The sequence below is a fragment of the Anomaloglossus baeobatrachus genome, chromosome 7 (genome assembly GCF_048569485.1).
Source record: "Anomaloglossus baeobatrachus isolate aAnoBae1 chromosome 7, aAnoBae1.hap1, whole genome shotgun sequence".
Lineage (NCBI taxonomy): Eukaryota > Metazoa > Chordata > Amphibia > Anura > Aromobatidae > Anomaloglossus > Anomaloglossus baeobatrachus.
Window position 1 is genome coordinate 97,567,761 of NC_134359.1, and position 21,829 is coordinate 97,589,589.

Sequence of the window (21,829 nt, forward strand, 5' to 3'; positions counted from 1 at the left end):
CTTGCAGCGGTCAGTACAGTCACACTGTCATATACTGGATATACATTTATAGTACTGACTAGTAGTAACTTTATGCCATGTCTTGTTCACAGGATAACATTGCAGAGAAAGGCTGCTGTGGAGTCGCCTGCAAGTGTTCAGGAGAGAGAGGTGACATTGGTACTCCAGGTGGCACTGGACCAAAGGTAATGCCAAAATTCATTTTTGCAAATACATACATAAAAACACACACACACACACACACACACACACACACACACACACACACACACACACATCTCAGAAAATCTGTGTGTGGAGCCTGTTGAATGCAAAAGCACAGTTTTTAGCACGGCCCATCTTTAGTACCAGACTAAAGATACTGCGAACATTAAAACTCAAAAAATCCCACCTTCAGAAGATTTGGCCCCCAAACTAAAGGCCACTTTACACACAGAGATAAATCTGCGGCAGATCTGTGGTTGCAGTGAAACTGTGGACAATCAGTGCCAGGTTTGTGGCTGTGTACAAATGGGACAATATGTCCATGATTTCACTGCAACCACAGATCTGCCAAAGATTTATCTCTGTGTGTAAAGTGGCCTTTAGGCTTTTGTAGAATTGAAGGCGAAAATGGGTGTAAGTGTGTAGAATGCGAAACCACAGCTTTTGCCCAAAGGGTCTTAAAGAATTAAAGCGATGGCGCCGAAAGAGTTGCTCTTAAAGGGGCAGCAACCATATAGTCTTTTAGGTAGGGCAACCTAATAACTCACTCTAACGTATGTAAGTATAGCAATGGCTGTCAACACCCAGTGCAGAAGTAACTGGAGCCTCATTTATGAGAATTTCCTCACAGTAAGATCATTATGGTTGCCTATAGCAATTAGAGTGCAGTTCTCAGCATTGAAGCTGCTGACATTGTTTTTGCCCAAAGGGTCTTAAAGAATTAAAGCCATGGCACCCAAAGAGCCATTCCTAAAAGAGCAGCAACCACATAGTTAATAAGGTGAGGCAACCTGATAAGTCGTTCTAAAGTCTGTAATTATAGCAATGGCTGTCAACACCCAGTGCAGAAGTAACTGGGGCCTCATTTGTGAGACTTGCCTCACAGTAAGATTATTATGGTTGCCTATAAGCACTGCAGAAGTAACTGGGGCCTCATTTATGAGACTTGCCTCACAGTAAGATTATTATGGTTCACACGGTGAACAGGAATGTGCCACAAACACGGCACATGGGGAGCAAACCACCCCTTTAACACGTACGTGAAAAAGCGGATCGTTTTTTTCACGGACGTGTGAAGGGGGCCTAAAGGAGAGTTTACACCGCTCAACTTGTGGCATTAAACGACCATCGATAAGCTTCATGTTTGATGATCAGTAGTCATTAAATAGCCTGGTTAGCCAGGCCAATCACATTTTCAATCCATACAGAATGATCCGTGTTAGATCGTTCCAGGCACATTGGCTGTCATTTTTCTTGGCGGCACATGTCCTCTTTATTCAAGACGATGTGCTTCTGAAAATGACAATTTTTAAGCACTTTGCATTGTAAATCTAACACAACTGTTCCAATGGGAGATGCATTTTTTACCATGCGCAGAGGTGTCTGACAGCACTTATTTCCCACTAACCTTTAAAAACCCATGAACATTTGGCTTGGAGGTAATGCTGACAGTCTATAGCTATCTAAGGAGTATGGGCACCTTAATACAATCTATGGCAGTATAATGGGCAGACTACAGGAATAAATAGTAATTTCCTCATTATTTTTCTATGTGTCAGTGGATAAATGAAGGATTTAATTCATGGTAAAGTTGATCTGTGCATTTGAATTTCATCTCTTATTTCTTTTAGGGTGAACCAGGCTTCAAGGGTCACCAAGGCTTCCCAGGAGAAGAAGGTGGACCTGTAAGTAATGTCATTATCTGTTTCTTACATATTCCAATCCAAATAAAATGGATATTAAATCAGAAATAGAATATTAAGTTAAAAATATAAACACAATTTTGCTAAAACATATATGTGTTTTGTGTGTTATTCCTTAGGGAGAGCGTGGTCCTCCTGGTACAAATGGGACACAAGGTTTCCGAGGATGCCCAGGTCAAAGAGGGTTCAAGGTGTGACATCGTCTTCTTGAAGCTCCAACATCAACTTTCCAAAGTTACACAATTTATTTTAACTGACACAAATTTGTTTTTTTCCCTTTGTTTTAGGGATCTCGTGGATTCTCTGGAGATAAGGTAACGGAAACTCTACAATAGCATCATAATAATATCTCCAAGTTGTACTGGTTACACAATACATGTTCCTTCTTAGAAGAAACATATTTACAGAATAACCAGCACACGTCATTTTGGCTGAGAATCAATTAACATACACTAGCTTGTACATGAGATATTAGTTTTTTGATCTAAGGCCAGGGCTACACAGCGATTGTAGCTGTGAGACATAAGCATCCACAACCCAAGATTTGGGAAACATCGAACCTACTGGATCTCTGTTCATCTTGATTCATGATACTAGGTGTGACAGGCAGCACAACATTTGCAATCTTAAAGGATTATTCCCATAATGAGTTATCAATTATCTAAAGAATACATAACTTGCATAACGGAGGGGGTTTGACCACTGGCCCACCTTCCACCAATCTGAAGAATGTTAGAATGTTAGAAAGGCATACGTGAACCATCTCTCCTTTCATTCTCTGTGGGGCATGTTGTAGATAGCGGAGTACTGCTGTCAGCTATCTCCATCAGTTCCATTAGCAATTATTGGAGCTATGACCACCGCTCCATTTCAATGGGGCATTTCAAAACCCCTATCTTTTAAGTAGGCCATAACTTTTATTTAATGTGTGTAATAGCCCCTAATTATTACATATCCACAAGTCCCTGTTTAGGACCTACCATTACTTGTCTTCTACATTCAGTTAAGAGTACCAATATTTTGTCTTTTCTCTAATTTATATCATATTTGTGCATAAATAAATCCTAAATAATGCATTAATGTATCCACAGGGTGAAGTAGGAGAAATTGGTCTGGATGGCATTAATGGTGAAGATGTAAGTTGCATTCAAGGGTACACTTAGTGTTTGTGTTAACTTTTATTACAAGAAATTAATCAGCTTAGTACCATATATCTGGGGAGAATAGTTGCATATTGATCTTTGAAAGTTTACCCAGCAAAATATTCATTATTGATATTGAGAAAGGTTCTGTTGAACCGAAACATGGTCACTTACATATGGGCCAATAAAGGTTTGTTTTTCTGCTATTTTTGGAGTGCCACCTCCCTTATCTTTTTCTCAATATTGATATTAGATATGAGACTATTTAGTGTAGATTGTTGTACCTATCTATATACTAAACGAAGAGTGTAATAATGTGCCTAATCTTCTATCTTAGGGTAAAAGAGGTATCCCTGGATCTGCTGGAGACAGAGGCAGCCAAGGACCACGGGTTAGTCATTTTTCCCTACTTTAGTAAAAAAACTGTAATTTCTACCTTTATATACCAACCATAGTTCTTATCATGGCTTTCTTGTTATAAGGCTCAGTTCACACTAGTATAAGTGTTTATATCAAGGTTTTGATGACAAGAATAATACAGTCCATTGTGCTTTTCTTGTCGTTAAAAATCCCAAAACCCTGATGGAGAAGTGATGGGAAGCTGAATATTCTCCCCGGCCAGCCAAAAATGAATCCACTTGGCTTGGGTACATTATAAAGAGCTGCCATGACACTGCTATGAAACAAGTAACAGCACAAAAGACTTCTGTTGTAGATATACATTAGGTATGCACGGTATGCATATTTGGGCAAAACCTTTTGTATAAACACAATGTAGTCAACCATGCTTTCTATAGAGAAAATGGTATAATTATGTATTCATCCAGGTCAGAGGGTAAACGTATAAACTCTCAGCCCCCATTGGGTAACTGGACCCCTACAAAAACATTTATCATATTTACCAAGAGCTTTTCCCAGTGTATAAACCAAATGTAAGGCTGAAACGTGATGTTTACAACGTCTAATAATACGAGCCTCTGGATACTTTTACGGTCTTTGAATAAGTACAATGAAGATTTCACTCTGTACATCTGACATTATTATTGTTATCAAATAGGGAGAAAAAGGCCAGAAAGGTCACAGAGGAGAAAGAGGAGACCAAGGACTGCGCGGTGATCCAGTAAGTATGTTGTATACCATAAGACTTAATGGCACAGTGAACTATACTATCACCTTCCATTCACTCATGCGGAACATTCAGTGCCATTGGTCTATACCCCCATGAATGCCCCCAACTTTGTAGATATCATACTATATAATAATATAATAAAAATATTTATTCATTTATATAGCACTATTAATTCCACAGCGCTTTACACACATTAGCAACACTGTCCCCATTGGGGCTCACAATCTAAGGTCCCTATCAGTATATTTTTGAATTGTGGGAGGAAACCGGAGTACCCGGAGGAAACCCATGCAAACACAGGGAGAATATACAAACTCCTTGCAGATGTTGTCCTTGGTGGGATTTGAACTGAGGACTCCAGCGCTGCAAGACTGCAGTGCTAACCATTGAGCCACCGTGCTGCCCGTATGTGGAATATGTAAGAACATAGTCTGGAGCTGCAGCTGATCTCAGGATCTCTGCACATGATGGAATCTGTCTCCATGGAGCCGATGAGAATCTGTGGATCATGATGGAAATGACCTGTATCTTGTGTAGATTTCTGGAAAGAGAAGATGACAATATATTACATCACATCAACAGATTCCTAAAGGAAATATCAGACAGTGATGCCTTTGGTTTCTTGGTATGTTTAGAATGGGCTCTGGGTGCCCGCATACAGTACGGGCTCTGGGTGCCCGCATACAGTATGGGCTCTGGGTTCCCACATACAGTACGGGCTCTGGGTACCCACATACAGTACGGGCTCTGGGTACCCACATACAGTACGGGCTCTGGGTGCCCACATACAGTACGGGCTCTGGGTGCCCACATACAGTACGGGCTCTTGGTGTCCACATACAGAACAGGCTCTGGGTCCCCACATACAGTACGGGCTCTGGGTGCCCACATACAGTACGGGCTCTGGGTGCCCACATACAGTACGGGCTCTGGATGTCCACATGCAGTTCGGGCTCTGGGTGCCCACATACAGTACGGGCTCTGGGTGCCCACATACAGTACGGGCTCTGGGTGTCCACATACAGTACGGGCTCTGGGTGTCCACATACAGTACGGGCTCTGGGTGCCCACATACAGTACGGGCTCTGGATGTCCACATACAGTTCGGGCTCTGGGTGCCCACATACAGTACGGGCTCTGGGTGCCCGCATACAGTATGGGCTCTGGGTTCCCACATACAGTACGGGCTCTGGGTGCCCACATACAGTACGGGCTCTGGGTGCCCACATACAGTACGGGCTCTGGGTGCCCACATACAGTACGGGCTCTGGGAGCCCACATACAGTACGGGCTCTGGGTGCCCACATACAGTACGGGCTCTGGGTGTCCACATACAGTACGGGCTCTGGGTGCCCACATACAGTACAGGCTCTGGGTGTCCACATAGAGTACGGGCTCTGGGTGTCCACATACAGTACGGGCTCTGGGTGCCCACATACAGTACGGGCTCTGGATGTCCACATACAGTACGGGCTCTGGGTGTCCACATACAGTACGGGCTCTGGGTGCCCACATACAGTACGGGCTCTGGATGTCCACATACAGTTCGGGCTCTGGGTGCCCACATATAGTACGGGCTCTGGGTGCCCACATACAGTACGGGCTCTGAATGTCCACATACAGTACGGGCTCTGCGTGCCCACATACAGTATATGCTCTGCCACTTTGGATAATCTGTTCTGTACTGATAAACCACTGTAGATTCTTCTAGTGAAAAAAAAGTAATTTTCAGAAGGATCCAGCAGCAAGTGTTCAATTTCCCTGCAGTGTTCATTGCTGATAGATGCTTTCAATGTTCGATTTTGACTATTGTAATAAATATCTAAATGAGACAATGGACCATGCACCTCTCATTAATGGTATTTAAAAGTGTATTTTTTTCTTATCTAGATAACTGCTATTATAGTGGATCAGTGGTTAACATTGTTGCTTTGGCCCTGGATTTAAATCCAACCAAGGAAAACATGTGCAAGGAACTTGTATATTCTCTTTGTGTTTGCGTGGGTTTTCGCCAAGTTCTCCAGTTTCCTCCCACTCTCCAAAAACCAGCGATAGGGAATTAAAAAGTCATAAAACCAGTTAAAGGGAACCTGTCAACAGGTGTTTCCCTTATGAGCTGCAGCCACCCCCAGTAAGCCCTTATATATAGCATTCCAGAATACTGTATAAAAGAGCCCAGGCTGCTTTGTATAATATAAAAAATACCTTATAATACTCACCTAGGGGGCAGTCCAGTCCGATGGGTATCTCTTCTCTCGATCCAGCGCCTCCTCCATCTTGTGCGATCCTCATGCCCAGCCCCATATGCATGACGCATCCTATGTAATTCACACACAGGCCTCCATTGCACTCCGGCTGAAGGCAGAGCAAAATATTGTAATGTGTAGGGGCGGGGAAAGAACGCCTGGGCATCTGCACTACAATACTTTTATCTGCCCTAAGTCAGGAAAAAAGACAATGTTGGGCTTTACACAAAAATTAACAAATTTATCACAATTTATATCATAAAAGTAATGTAAACGGCGACTTGAAAAATTACGACTTAAGAAATCAATTAAGAAATGTATTTCGTCCACAGTATATTTTTTGTTGTGATGCATGGCAACTTAAAAATGCACCAAATTCATTAAGAGGAACTTGCTTCTTAAAGTGGTTGTTCAATACTGGACAACCCCTGCTTAATCAATTCAGTTACTGATATAAAATTGAAATAGTGTATACTCCCCTCCTGCAGTGGTGACATTCCAGCTATGTGAGCGCCGCTGTTCCTGGTGGTGATGTGACATTGTTGGGTCATGTGCTGGCTGCAGCCAAGGAGCGGCCGCTCATCACCTGCAGCTCATCAATATCCCATTAGGCAGATGTTTGCTCTGATGTAATAGTAATGGCGGTAGCTGACGAGCAACCACTCATTGCCTGCAGCCGGCATATGACCCAACTATGTCATATCACTGCCGGGAATACCAAAGCTGACATAGCTGGAATGTTGCCATGGGGTTCTGAATGGATTAAGCAGGGGTTATCTGTTTTTTTACATGCCTTTTAATGAATTTAGTGCATCTTACTCCGGTGAACTGTTCATCAAGACTGGTGTGCAAAGCGCTAGTCTGGATGAATATGGGCCTATGACTCCTTTCAGTCCCATCCTTTTTTCAAGACACTTCAATATTTCAAGGAAGGAGTAAAAAATAAAACAATTTCCTCTCTATATTATTGTGAATTCTGACAACATTTGGCTTAGGGTGTAATAATAAAATATTAATCTTTTGGTAACGAACCAGACAATAAAAAAAACAACATTCTTTTAACCGCTCGCATATCTTAATTTTTTTTGTGCTTTAGGGTGAACCAGGAACAGACGCTACTCAGAGAGGATCAAGGGGTCCAAAAGGAGAGGCCGGAAGTGTGGTAAAGTATCTCTGATTAAAAATAATAATTCATATAATTATGATTATATATTTAGGGGGATGTAGTGGAGTACAGTATTGATGACTTTCCTATTGGATAGAGGGGGTGACATACCATCGGTGCAACCACACAGGGGCCATTTCACTTTTACTAGCAAGGCAGGAAGCAACTTGGGTCACAAACACCTAAAGGGCTGCATTATGATGAACTATTAGACCTCACAGGGGCCCTCTTCTTTCTATGTATGACTCTGTTTGGCTAGATCATGAGTATCAGATCAGTGAGGTCCAACACCCGGCTCCCCCATTGATCTGCTGTTAGCAGGTCTCATGGCAGCCAGCAAGACCCAGTGTACATGGCTGGAGCACCCCCAACACCATACCCTACGTAGTAACTGTTCTCAGGTACTGCATCTCAGCTCTGATTGATTTAAATAGGGGGTGACCTGCAGTACCTGAGACAATCCGCTGCACTGTGGACATAGCTGTTGCATTCCATCACCGTACACTGTACTACCGGCGGCCGTAGGACTGGTAACAGCTGATTGGTGCCAGGTCTCAGACCCACACTGAGTTAATATTTATGACCTATGCGAAAAATAAGTTATCAGTATGGTAGTCTTGGACAACTCTAAATCGCATCATACCTACATAATTAACGGCAATTGGGACTAGAGTATGTTTGTTGCTCTGTTTCTGCTGCTTTAAAACTTTGCGGTAAATACAGTGAAATCTCAACATATGCAGTTTATGTACCAGACATAAAGGCCCAATGTGGGCCTCAATGTTACAAAAATTGTATTTTATGCAGTGTGATTTTATGTCTTCTTTTTGCAGAGACCCACTGTATAACACTTTTTATAGATTCAAAAAAGCATATGCCAAGCATGTGGGGACAACATCATGTGAACAGAGCATTACTTGTATATTTTCATAAAAAGATTGAAAACCATAAAATAAAGAACTGTAAATACAGTTGTCATTTACTGTATGAAGATTTGAACTTTTTAAATCTTCACAAGGGCATTCAGTCAAAAAAAACAATTTGACATATGGTTTTCATTGTTTTTTTTTTGTTTCGAACAACAAAAGTCTTTTGATGATAAAAATGAAAAAGAATATTACTTAAAAAAAACAGCGCAGCATGAAGTTCAATCAAAATCTTTCTTCATGGGAAGTAATGATGTAATAATGCTTTTTTTTATTAACAGGGAGAGCCTGGAAGGGATGGTCCTGCAGGACAACTTGGAGGTCCAGGAAAGGCTGTAAGTATCACATCGATACTATGACGTTTGTCATAAATTATATGACCTGTATGTTCACTAGTGATGATTGAGCACTCTCATGCTCGGTACTCATTAAGAGCACTTGGATGTTCTGATGGGCTTGACTCGAGCACTTTTCCAGAACATTTCCTGGCAAAATGCGCAAATTCCCCTTTGATTTCCATTACACTCTGTAGTTGAGTCATGCCCATCCTAGCATCCAACTGTTCTTAATGAGCACCCGATCATGGTAGTGATCGCTCATCACTAATGGTCACAAAATACACTTTAGAGAGATACTGCGCATGACCGAGAACTTAGTCCGAAATTGACTCTAAATAAATGAGAAAATGAATCACATTCACAGCATCAATGTAATGTTTATAGTAATAGTGAGGTGAGGTCACTTTCACAGACCTGTATCTCCTAGCAGAAAACCATGTTTTTTTTCCAAGTGATGCAGATTTGATGCTGAAATTTCAACAGTATATTCCTGCACCCAATCTATACCTCCTGGCAAAAAACGCATCACTACCGCATGTGCATGCGGTACAATGCGGTATTGATATGATTTATTTTCCAAGAGGTGTAGATTGGGTGCAGGAATATGGTGTAAAAATCTCATCACCAAATTTGCACCTCTTGGCCCAAAAAGGCAAAAAAAACGGTTTTCACGCCGCTTCATTGCAGTTTTCTGCCAGGAGGTGCAAATTTGGTGCTGAAATCTGTTGCAGAGATTTCAGCACCAAATTTGCACCTCCTGGCAGAAAACCGCACTGAAACTGTGTCAAAATGGGGTTGTTTTTTTGCATTTTTAGGCCAAGAGATGCAAATTTGGTGATGAAATTTTTACACCATATTTATGTACCGAATCTACACCTCCTGGCAAAATAACGCATCAAAACTGCATGCAGTATGATGTGGTAGTGATGTGATTTTTGTCAAGAGGCATAGAATGGGTGCAGAAATATGGTGTAAAAATTTCAGCACCAACTCTGCATCTCTTAGCAAAATAAAGCATTTTTTCTGCCAGGAGATGCAGGTGAGTTCACTGAGTTTAATGAGCTCACTTGAGGTCAGGTTACCTGTGATCACAGGAAAAGGACTGTGGGAACCTCCAGCTGTAAACTGCAAATAACCTGAGTGATGTCACCACTGATCACTGATTCTCAGTCTCTGCCTGAAGCTCACAGCGGGTGGTCATGTTCTATTGCCACATGCTGCTGTGCCTTAAGATGTAGCAGAGCTGGAATCATTGAGGGACCTTGTATGGATTACCTCAGACCTGGGTGTTTTTGGGGTTAATAAATTGATCAAAGTGGCTTTTTTTGTATTTTATTTCACATACAGTTAGGTCCAGAAATATTTGGACAGTGACACAATTTTTGTGAGTTGGGCTCTGCATGCCACCACATTGGATTTGAAATGAAACCTCTACAACAGAATTCAAGTGCAGATTGTAACGTTTAATTTGAAGGTTTGAACAAAAATATCTGATAGAAATTGTAGGAATTGTACACATTTCTTTACAAACACTCCACATTTTAGGAGGTCAAAAGTAATTGGACAAATAAACCAAACCCAAACAAAATATTTTTATTTTCAATATTTTGTTGCGAATCCTTTGGAGGCAATCACTGCCTTAAGTCTGGAACCCATGGACATCAGCAAACGCTGGGTTTCCTCCTTCTTAATGCTTTGCCAGGCCTTTACAGCCGCAGCCTTCAGGTCTTGCTTGTTTGTGGGTCTTTCCGTCTTAAGTCTGGATTTGAGCAAGTGAAATGCATGCTCAATTGGGTTAAGATCTGGTGATTGACTTGGCCATTGCAGAATGTTCCACTTTTTTGCACTCATGAACTCCTGGGTAGCTTTGGCTGTATGCTTGGGGTCATTGTCCATCTGTACTATGAAGCGCCGTCCGATCAACTTTGCGGCATTTGGCTGAATCTGGGCTGAAAGTATATCCCGGTACACTTCAGAATTCATCCGGCTACTCTTGTCTGCTGTTATGTCATCAATAAACACAAGTGACCCAGTGCCATTGAAAGCCATGCATGCCCATGCCATCACGTTGCCTCCACCATGTTTTACAGAGGATGTGGTGTGCCTTGGATCATGTGCTGTTCCCTTTCTTCTCCAAACTTTTTTCTTCCCATCATTCTGGTACAGATTGATCTTGGTCTCATCTGTCCATAGAATACTTTTCCAGAACTGAGCTGGCTTCATGAGGTGTTTTTCAGCAAATTTAACTCTGGCCTGTCTATTTTTGGAATTGATGAATGGTTTGCATCTAGATGTGAACCCTTTGTATTTACTTTCATGGAGTCTTCTCTTTACTGTTGACTTAGAGACAGATACACCTACTTCACTGAGAGTGTTCTGGACTTCAGTTGATGTTGTGAACGGGTTCTTCTTCACCAAAGAAAGTATGCGGCGATCATCCACCACTGTTGTCATCCGTGGACGCCCAGGCCTTTTTGAGTTCCCAAGCTCACCAGTCAATTCCTTTTTTCTCAGAATTTACCCGACTGTTGATTTTGCTACTCCAAGCATGTCTGCTATCTCTCTGATGGATTTTTTCTTTTTTTTCAGCCTCAGGATGTTCTGCTTCACCTCAATTGAGAGTTCCTTAGACCGCATGTTGTCTGGTCACAGCAACAGCTTCCAAATGCAAAACCACACACCTGTAATCAACCCCAGACCTTTTAACTACTTCATTGATTACAGGTTAACGAGGGAGACGCCTTCAGAGTTAATTTCAGGCCTTAGAGTCCCTTGTCCAATTACTTTTGGTCCCTTGAAAAAGAGGAGGCTATGCATTACAGATATATGATTCCTAAACCCTTTCTCCGATTTGGATGTGAAAACGCTCATATTGCAGCTGGGAGTGTGCACTTTCAGCCCATATTATATATATAATTGTATTTCTGAACATGTTTTTGTAAACAGCTAAAATAACAAAACTTGTGTCACTGTCCAAATATTTCTGGACCTAACTGTAAAGGAATTTTCGGTGTTTGTGTTTATTTCTTTTCACTTACAGATTTGTAATGGGAGGGTCTATAGATGCCTCTCATTACTAATCTAGGGCTTAGTGGCAGCTGTGAGCTGCTATTAACCCCTTATTACCCAGATTGCCAAAGCAACAGGGCAATCGGATTGAGCCGGGTAAATGTGTTGGAATTGTCACATCTAATGGATGCGACAATCCTGAGTGGCTTCAGGCTGCTACTTTTATGCTGTGAGGGTCCAATAACCATAAGTCTCCCCAGCCTGAGAATACCAGCGGTCAGGCTTTATCATGGCTGGGTATCAAAATTGGGGGGGACCGCAGGCTGTTTTTTTTTAATTATTTATTACAATAGTAATAAGAAAAGAAAACCGCATGTGGTTCCTCTTTATTTGATACACAGCCAAGACAAGCGCATGGGTTGGGGCTGCAGCTAGCAGCTATATGCTTTCTCTTTAATTTATTTATTTTTATACCATCATAGTAACCCGTAGTCAGGGTCTGTGATTGGTTGCAGTCAGACCCTGTCACACAGGCTGGGGGCATGTTTGACTGCAACCACTCACAGACACCAGGAATGCCGGTGGGCGGGGGAAGCAGTGAATATGGATGAGCAATAACGAGCAGCCCCGGAAGAAGAATGAGTGGCTCAAAAGCAGTTACAGCCGCGCCTATCCCCCTATCCCTTCTACCACAATTTTTAAGCACTGGATTCTGGTCCTCATACACTTATATGGGGAGCAGTGTCCAGCCAGATATCCGGGATCAATTCTGGGCCAGAGCCAAGTTTTTATTTTAAGTCCAGTTAGTTCTGCGACTTCGCCTATCACTAGCAGCAACTTTTCAAACTTTTTTATGCAATATTTTTTTGCAGAATCAGTTTGATAAATCAAGGCCCATGGGTCCATAGCAGACTACCACAAATCAGTATGACATGGACTGTTCTGGTGAACAAATATACAGTGTCATCCTCTTCTAATAGTAGTTAAATGGTGTGCTATGCCTAGAATTACTCCTTTCAATCAAATACATCACTAAAGGCCGCTTTACACGCAATGACATATCTAACGATATGTTGTCAGGGTCACGGAATTCGTGACGCACATCTGGCGTCGTTAGCGACGTCATTGCATGTAACAGCTCTAAGCGAGTGTTAACGATCAAAAATACTCACCTTATTGTTGATCGTTGACACGTCGTTCATTTTCAAAATATCATTGCTCGTTGTGGACGTAGGTTGTTCCTCGTTCCTGAGGCAGCACACATCGCTATGTGTGACACCCCGGAAACGACGAACAACAGCTTACCTGCATCCTCCGGCAACGAGGTGGGTGTGTCGATAATGCGGCTGCTCTCTGCCCCTCTGCTTCTATTGGTTGCCTGCCGTGTGACGTCGCACAAACCGCCCCCTTAGAAAAGAGGCGGTTTGCTGGCCACAGCGACGTCGCTGGGAAGGTAAGTCCATGTGACGGGCTTAGTGATTTTGTATGCCACGGGCAGCGATTTGCCCGTGACGCACAAACGACAGGGGCGGGTGCTTTCACGAGCGGCATCGCTAGCGATGTCGCTGCATGTAAAGCAGCCTTTAGTCCTTGAAGTGGTAAGAAAAAATGTGATAAATGGCAAATGCTTTACTGATTGGAGCGGTCACATTATTCTGTATAGCTACATTGTAACAGAACTCTACATTAATTAACAAATGTTCCCCAAACCTATCAAAGTTTGTGCTGGAAATTTATAGCAGCATCCTAATGCATTGTAGTAACTCTGATATCGACAAAAGTTCTATTGGTGACATAGGTATTCTAACTTCTACAACATTAGCGTTTTATTCATTTTCTTTTCTTCGTTCTTTTGGTGTGTATAGGGGGGTCCAGGCCGTAGAGGACCTCCTGGACTTAAGGTAAGATGGATAATTACTTTAGTATTTGGCATGAATTGTATTTTACTTTTGTATTTTTTTTTCTTGCCATGTATCATGCCACGTTTCTATTTATTTGTGAAAAAAAAAATCTGATTTGGAGCGAATCAATTCACTGCAAATTGCAATGCAGCTACCGAGTGCAACTGTCTATTTTTTAGTTTATTGTATTTATGGCTTTCAAAAATACACAAATGTGATATCGCCACATTCATATAAGTGCAATCTATAAAAATAATTAACCCAGTCTTTTAACACAGTAACCCAAAAAAATTATTGAACGCCAAAATGATGTTTTTTTGGTCGCTGCAATACCACATAAAATGCTGCAAAAAGTGATCAAAACATTCCATTTATCCCAAAATTGTATGAATAAAACATCATCTCAACCTACAAAAAATAAACCATGACACGGCTCGATCGACCGAAAAATTAAAACATTACGGGTCTTAGAAAATGGCGACAATCCCCCAAATTAATTTTGGAAACCCCTGATTTTTTTTTTCCACCACTAAAATAATAAAAAAACTAGACATGATTGTTATTTATGTAATTGTACTGATGAGGAAAATCTTATTGCAAAGTTACCTTTACTACAAAATGTACACCCTAAAAGCAATTCCCAAAAAAATCATGTCAGTATTGTGTTCTCTTTCACAATATCTCCTCATATAGAATTGTTTCCCTGTTTTCCAGTACACAATGTAGTAAAATGAAATAATAAAATGAATGGTGTCATACAAAAGTACAACTCATCTGGCAAACAACAAGCTCTCATATGTCTATGTGGACAGAAAAAAAAAAACGACATGAGAAGGGCTCTGAGAAGAGGAGAAAACAAAATGGTAAAAACGGAAAGTGGCCTAATCGTGATGAGGATAACACTCTAAAGTGTCTCAGGACTGTAATCCAACCCCTATCAAGCTATTTAACACAAATATAGCCTAAGTAATATCATAATGACCTCACCATAGAAATGGATAGTAAATCAGTAGTAGCCAACAGCCTACTTAATAACACAGCACTGACAGGCTTCTATGTTTGTTTTATTATGAAACGATTGTCTAAAAATTATCCCTCCCAGTCATTTGTGATCAGATAGAGCATTCTGTGCAGAATGCAGATGCAAACCACTGGTGTTACTGACAGAGGTAACATCATCCTGCCGTGATTGAGATAAATGGCCTGAACGTGTTTGCTTCTGTTAGCGGTGATATGTTTCTCTTTTCTTTACACTACCTCGTCCATTGCCATTGCCACTTTTTCTTTTACCATACATTTTGTGCAAGACTATAATTAACTTTGAGAATCTTTTCAACCCCAATTATTCAACCCTTGCCACAAAGGATGTAACAAGAATTGCTAGATAAGTAGGTACACGTACAAAATTTTGATAGCTGCAAGGCATTATAGAGTAAGTTCATGCAAAGGCGTCTGAGGTGCTGTGAGTCATTTCTGACTGATACGTTCTTCTACAATTTGTAAAATGGTGGCAGACATTTTCTTGGGGTGGATCACGCCCATTTATCCAAATATGCTGGAACCTGAAAATATTATAAAAAATTCAACTTGTATTACATAAAAACACTCATCTCCAGTGAACATATACCTTCATATATCTTTTTGTAGGGTAACAGAGGAGGGGCTGGTGGTGCAGGTGGAGTTGGAGAACAAGGTCTGAGGGGTCCTCAGGTAAGGAATGATAATCGCGGTATCTTAGCTGTATTATTCTTATGTATCAGTTTACTTTATGTCTACATATTTCATCTTTAGGGTCCTCCAGGAACGATTGGTGCTCCAGGCACAAGAGGCGAGCAAGGTCTCCCAGGACCTAGAGTAAGAATACATCTGCTATTTTTGCAATGTACAGTAACCTAACACATATTTTAAAGGCTAATCAGTTTAATGGATATAAAAAATTATTCTTTTTATAGTAACATCTGTAGGGAGATTCTGCCAAAAATGAATGCTTATCAAATAGCACAAGAGTGGAATGAATACTGCCAGTATAAAATATGCAATAAACCTACATGACACAGATTGCCGGATTCTCCAAAACTTACTTTGAAATTGCAATGAATCCTCTTATCAGCGTTAGATGTGGAGTGATGTTAGATGACTTACATATGTTCAGAAGTGCTATTTAAAGAGCCGTAAATAGAGATTCCACATGGAGAAAAATGCAGGGGAATTAATCTGATTAGAGCTTTACTCTGACTCATGTGATTGCTCCTTACATCCTCTTAGGGAGCAGGAGGTACTCCTGGACCTGCTGGTGATCGTGGCAGACCTGGACAACTGGGGCGCAAGGTTTGTGTAGCCATCTGTTGTGTTTCCTATGTAAATCCTAGTCTCATCTCACCATTTATAACTCCCTCTCAGTTCGGTAAAAAGTTGTACTTATTTCCTTTTCATACTGTTGCATTTTGTTTTCCGCTGCTAAAATTTAATCACATGAACAAGGATAAGATAACCAACTTGAGAATTAAAGACGTTAGTTGCGTTTCCTATATGTTGCTGTGATAAAAGGTCAGGTAGAGTCTGGTTCTCAGAAGTGAAATCAGGCTCCTTAATCCAGTCTTGCACATCGGGCTGCAATGACCAACTTTTAATTACGTTCTTCACTGAGTTCTGCATTTTTATTAGTTTGGGTAATGACTTTCGCAGTCCACATGAGAAAGTAGACATGATATACTATTAAAGGAATTTTCATAATTTGCTCCTAAAGGGTGAACCAGGAGATATTGGAGCCAAAGGATCTGATGGACCAGTTGGACCTCGTGGAGAGACAGTGAGTTAACGCTATACGCTACACACTGAACAGTGGTATTGTTTTTTCATATAGATTCCACCATAGATTACTGGGAATATTGGAATTCTACTGTCTTACATGTGTCTCATGTAATTTCCTGCTGCTGAGCAATCCCAGATATATGGAAGATTAAGCCGCCAACCTTCTTTATTATAGGGAGATGATGGACGAGATGGCGTTGGAAAACCAGGACTCAAGGGCAGAAAAGTAAGTCGGAATATCCTACTGAATGTGTTTCCATGTGTCGTAGGATTATAGTCATAAAACTAAATAGTTCACTGGAGGAGTGATTTTAGCATTTACACATTTCTGTGTATCCAGTAAATTGTGTAACTTCTTTCAGTTCCCAGTTACAAGCTCCGTGAGCACTGCCAGCAGACAATCACCGGTTATTGTGAATGTAAATGACCACATTTTAGTTTTGCAAAATGCTACAAGGAAAGTTCTCCAGATTTCGTAAAAAGAAAAACCTGTAACGGAGTTTCACGTTATTAGTTTATTAAAAATCATTGACTATTTGTTTTCTGTATTTGTGTACAAAAGACTAATATTGTAGCTTATCTCTCAATTATCCAGAAAACTGAAAGTAATAATATTTTTTTCTTTTAGGGCGAAACTGGATTTCCTGGATACCCAGGAGTTAAGGTAAAATAACTACCCCAATTACTTACTGGAAGGCTTTGGTATCGCCCAAGTGTCCACAGCTCACTATTGTTAATACTGCTCAATGTAATGTACTGACAACAAATTGATGAAGTAATCATAGAATAGTTCATCAATATCACACCCCCCAATCAGCTGTTAGAAGCTCTAAAAGCTGCCGGATGTAAACATATGAAATGGAGCTTCTACACTAACTGGCAGCAGCTGATACATGTAGAGTTACACATTGCATCTTCATATGAGCAAATAACAGCTGATCGTTGGGGATGTTGAGCGTTGGACACCTACCGATCTGGTATTGACCTATTCACAGGATATCAATTTGTTGTGACTGGACAACCCCTCTAAAGATACAGTTTACTTTTTGGGATTGTAAGAAAGGTTTTAAAGTACAAATAGTGAGTTTTACTTTGCTGACACCTAGGAACTTATTTAAAAATGGCCATATATGTTGGTTGGTTGGTTGGTTGGTTGAATGTTTCCTTGGCTACCACTTATTCCTAGACCCCAACCACATACACACCTGGTTAGGCAGAACATTCATGTGTCATCAATGATGGACTGGAATAAACCAAACAATACATGTTGAATTTCAATATGCCCAATATATTTTTACCCCTATATTTGTCAAATGACCATTTATGACTCAGACAGGCTGATGGGGACATAACTTTCATGCTAGGAACGGGGAAGTACAAGGCGAAAGGCAAGGGAAACCCTGTGTCTTGGGAAAAGGGAAGAAAATGACCCCTGACCAAATCTACCGTTGGTCCCTAGGATTCCTCACCGCCCTAGATAGGTTCCGCACCTATGCGCCTAGCCAGGTACCTGACCTTAGGTAGACCCTAAATAGGAAACAGATGGGATGAGCTCTTCGTCAACCCCACTAAACACTATAGACAACACAAGGAGGACACACAGGGGGAAAAGCATGAACTATTTATCCACAGATGACACTGGTAGAGGTTCAGCAAAGTAACGATACCACAGAGGAGTACAAGCCATCTGCTTTCAACCAAGGCTTGAATGAACTGAAAGATATTACCAGCACCAGTCCAAGGAAGGAAAGGGTATTTAAACACCAAGAGAATACTGTTGATCAGTAACTGGGTGGAAGGAGAGCTCCTGGTGGGTCCAAAAGGGGGAAAGACGAAACCAGTAGGAAAGCTACCTACACCAATGAACATTGACAACTGGAAAAGTAGAAAGTCAGGGAGCATTTTGTGCAGCCAAATGCTGTGACCTTCTATGGCCAGAAACCACATGACTGTCACCTGTGACAATAATGCCTTTGGCGTGACAAATTTTTACATTATATGTGTAATCATGTAGAAAATTGCTCTCATTTTATTCAGGGAGATCCTGGTGATAAAGGAGCAAATGGAGATCTTGGACCTAAAGGAAGCAGGGGCCGCAGAGTAAGTGGAAATGCAAGGTGTAAGATGACATGATCTACAGTTCCTCCCATAGTTGCAACATATGTAGCTAAATACCTTTTTAAACTAAAGATTTATCACAAAATATCACTACAACTTATTAAATTGCAGATTCTGTGTCTTTAACTCTAGGGCAATGCTGGGGATCCGGGTACATTGGGTACTCCTGGAGATCCAGGTTATCCAGGCCCAGCTGTAAGTAATACATAACGATACATGAAATTAATATCAATGATCAAGATATATTTTAACTACAAAACTAACATGTACAACAATCATTTATTTTCCAGGGCCTCAAAGGAGAGCGAGATGGCGGAAGAGATGTAAGTATTGAGTCAAAGTAAACTAGTTTCCCAGTATTCAGCTGGAGAATTTTATATGTATTTGTAAAAAGAGGTTTGTGGGTATAATAAAACCAAGGTTCTACATTGGAGTCCCAACAATTGCAATTCACTACATATTGGCCGGCAGAGAGGCCTTGCTACTTTACTTACATGTGTGTTATTTTTTTTCTTTTACAGCATTGTGGTCTTGTTAAGCATATCAAAAACACTTGCCGTAAGTATTTTTGGAAATTTATCATGTTATAAGTAAAAAAATTAAGGGATACCTGAGATTAATGGTCTTCAAGGAGATCAAAACTATAACTCCAAATATGTTTGGAGACCTCTTCTTAGTAAATGTTCTATTCATCCTACTTATAGATTTTAATACTGAGGTGTAAACTGTAGATAAATGTTTGAGTTCAGGCTCTGATGGTTTCTTTTTTCTTTTGCCATGATGGATGATCCCTCCTTTATCTCTTACAGCATGTTGTGACGGTGAGTAAGGCCAAGTTTTTCTTCATTTTTACTACTACAACAGCTAGGTTGTTTGTCCAAGATTAGGAATCATAAAACTAAGATGATTAAAACATGATTTACAAAAGCTTATTAATAGTAAGAGGGGCTGGAGAAAAAGCTCATTGTTAACTTACTTCTCAATTTCATAAAGTAAAGGCTGCTTTACACACAATGATATCGCTAGCGATCTCGTTAGCGATGTGACACGCCCAGATCGTTGTTACGATTTGCCGAGATCGCTCATAGGTCGTTTAGTAGTGGTCACACGTACACATCTCACAAACGACGCTACATCATTCAGCGATATATTGTTTGACCAAGGCGGTCTTGTGGATGTTGTTCGTCGTTGGCAGGGTGTCAAACGTAGCAATATGTCTGCTGAGTTCCAAACGACGAACAATATTTTGAAACTGAACGACGTGTCAACGATCAACAATTTCAACCTATTTGCGATCGTTCGGAGTCTCACGTAGGTGTCACTTGCAACAATATCGCTAACGATGATGGAAGTGTGTCACGAAAACCGTGAGCCTGACGACATATCGTCAGATAAATCGTAGTTTGTAAAGCGTCCTTAACTTCCAGGCATCATTCTGCTAATTAGTTAAACCTTGGATCGCCAGATAAAGGTTAGACTGGTTTGCAAAAACCTTATGAACAGCAACTACATATCAGTGTTTCCCCGAGCGTAAGACTTGGTCTTATATTATTTTTTGCTCCGAAAGATGGGCTAGGGCTTATTTTCAGGAGCTGTCTTATTTTTTTCCCCATGAACAACAATTCACATTTATTCTTTACAAAAAACATTTATTCAAATATAGTCATATTGCATTCTATTCTAGAACATCAACATAACTCTTCAAATCCTGTAACACATGTCTCTATCTATCTATGTATCTATATATCTATGTATTTATCTATATAAACCTCAGAGTACAACTGCTGGGACCCCTAAGAGAGTGGGGTCCTTGAGAAATTGTGTATTTTGTCTCCCCCTAATGCCAACCCTGACTGTAACTAGGGCTTATTTTTTGGAGTAGGGCTAGCATTTTCTAAAAATCCTGTAAAATCATGCTTTGCCTTATTTTTCCACGGTAGGTCTTATTTTCAGGGAAACAGGATATATAGCTCAAATCTTCCTATAGCAGTCAAATTTAAGTTAGGTATTGGCTGTCCTGTGGTTTAACATCTTCCCAGATGGCTACAAGCCTATCAGTCCTATCTTAAATAAGCCATACTTCTATGCTACTTCTAAGGTGTAACTAAACTTTTTAACAGTTTTGATACATTGTAGACATTGTTAAGTACTGTTGATTATATGAGTCTGGGTGTAATGTCTGCCTGGAACCATGGTCTCAGGATAACTGTCACGGACACACTAGAGGCGAGCCGCCCACTCAGCAGGATTCAAACAACCCCAAAACCCTTTAACCCCTGTACAGGAATTTGGAATTACACGAGGTCCAGGAGATCGCTGCCTATGGATGGCTGCAATCCAGAAAAGAGTACATCAGGCAGGGTCCAAACGAGGAGGTACAAAAAGGGACTAAATCAGCAGTTAAGAGGGTAGTCAGGAATTCAGGCTAAGGTCAAACCGGAAATGGCAGCAAAGTACAGAACATGGCAGGCAGGAGGGTAGTCAGTGAATGGGCAGAGGTCAAACACGGGGATCAGAAATTCAGGAGAGGGTGTGAACCAGAGATAAGCAGAACTACAAAACTATATCTGGCAGTGACCAGGAGGGGGAATGAGAAGGGTGTGGTGTCTTCCCATTGGCTGTAGCTGAAAGGTGGTAACTTCAGCTGGAAGACACACGCCACCACAGTCAGCCAGTGGTACTGCAGGTCCTAGAGACACCCAGCTAAGTGGATGAGTGGAGCTTACACCCACCAGAGTCACTGGCACCGGCTCCTCCCTCATCACCAGCACTGCCCAAGGTGGGAATATGGCGGCGCCTGGTGATCAAAGCAGAAGTCGCATGAGCGGACTCTCGTGGGGATGTGACTCTGGGTTGTGAGTCCCTCACTGATTAGTCACTGCAAGCATGAAAAAACGCTTAAGGATATACTAAGTGATTGGTATCTAGACCCAACCACCTCACCTCCATGCAAAAGTAATATATTTTACTCTTAAAAAGTAAACCGTCGTTTTAATTTTCATTTCAGAACTCAATAATACACATGAAAATAAGCAACTTTGTAATAGATCTTATTAGAGATATTTACTTGTTTCTCTCCCTAGGTTGATATTTTAATCTCAATTCTTGGGTAAAAGCTGTCCTCAGTGAATACAGAG

General features: G+C 41.0%; 1 protein-coding gene across 1 annotated transcript in view; it reads left to right on the top strand.

Moving 5' to 3' along the window:
• The window catches only part of COL6A3 (collagen type VI alpha 3 chain), a 189,811-nt gene that overhangs the window by 114,058 nt on the left and 53,924 nt on the right, over nucleotides 1–21,829 (top strand). Inside the window, exons 15-35 of the mRNA XM_075317522.1 lie at nucleotides 93–185; nucleotides 1,836–1,889; nucleotides 2,027–2,098; nucleotides 2,195–2,221; nucleotides 2,999–3,043; nucleotides 3,387–3,440; nucleotides 4,107–4,169; nucleotides 7,521–7,586; nucleotides 8,797–8,850; nucleotides 13,728–13,763; nucleotides 15,411–15,473; nucleotides 15,555–15,617; nucleotides 16,029–16,091; nucleotides 16,510–16,572; nucleotides 16,750–16,800; nucleotides 17,203–17,238; nucleotides 18,612–18,674; nucleotides 18,825–18,887; nucleotides 18,983–19,015; nucleotides 19,214–19,250; nucleotides 19,502–19,513. Of these exons, the coding sequence (XP_075173637.1) occupies nucleotides 93–185; nucleotides 1,836–1,889; nucleotides 2,027–2,098; nucleotides 2,195–2,221; nucleotides 2,999–3,043; nucleotides 3,387–3,440; nucleotides 4,107–4,169; nucleotides 7,521–7,586; nucleotides 8,797–8,850; nucleotides 13,728–13,763; nucleotides 15,411–15,473; nucleotides 15,555–15,617; nucleotides 16,029–16,091; nucleotides 16,510–16,572; nucleotides 16,750–16,800; nucleotides 17,203–17,238; nucleotides 18,612–18,674; nucleotides 18,825–18,887; nucleotides 18,983–19,015; nucleotides 19,214–19,250; nucleotides 19,502–19,513 (1,111 nt within the window). The remainder of the gene's footprint in view (nucleotides 1–92; nucleotides 186–1,835; nucleotides 1,890–2,026; nucleotides 2,099–2,194; nucleotides 2,222–2,998; nucleotides 3,044–3,386; nucleotides 3,441–4,106; nucleotides 4,170–7,520; nucleotides 7,587–8,796; nucleotides 8,851–13,727; nucleotides 13,764–15,410; nucleotides 15,474–15,554; nucleotides 15,618–16,028; nucleotides 16,092–16,509; nucleotides 16,573–16,749; nucleotides 16,801–17,202; nucleotides 17,239–18,611; nucleotides 18,675–18,824; nucleotides 18,888–18,982; nucleotides 19,016–19,213; nucleotides 19,251–19,501; nucleotides 19,514–21,829) is intronic.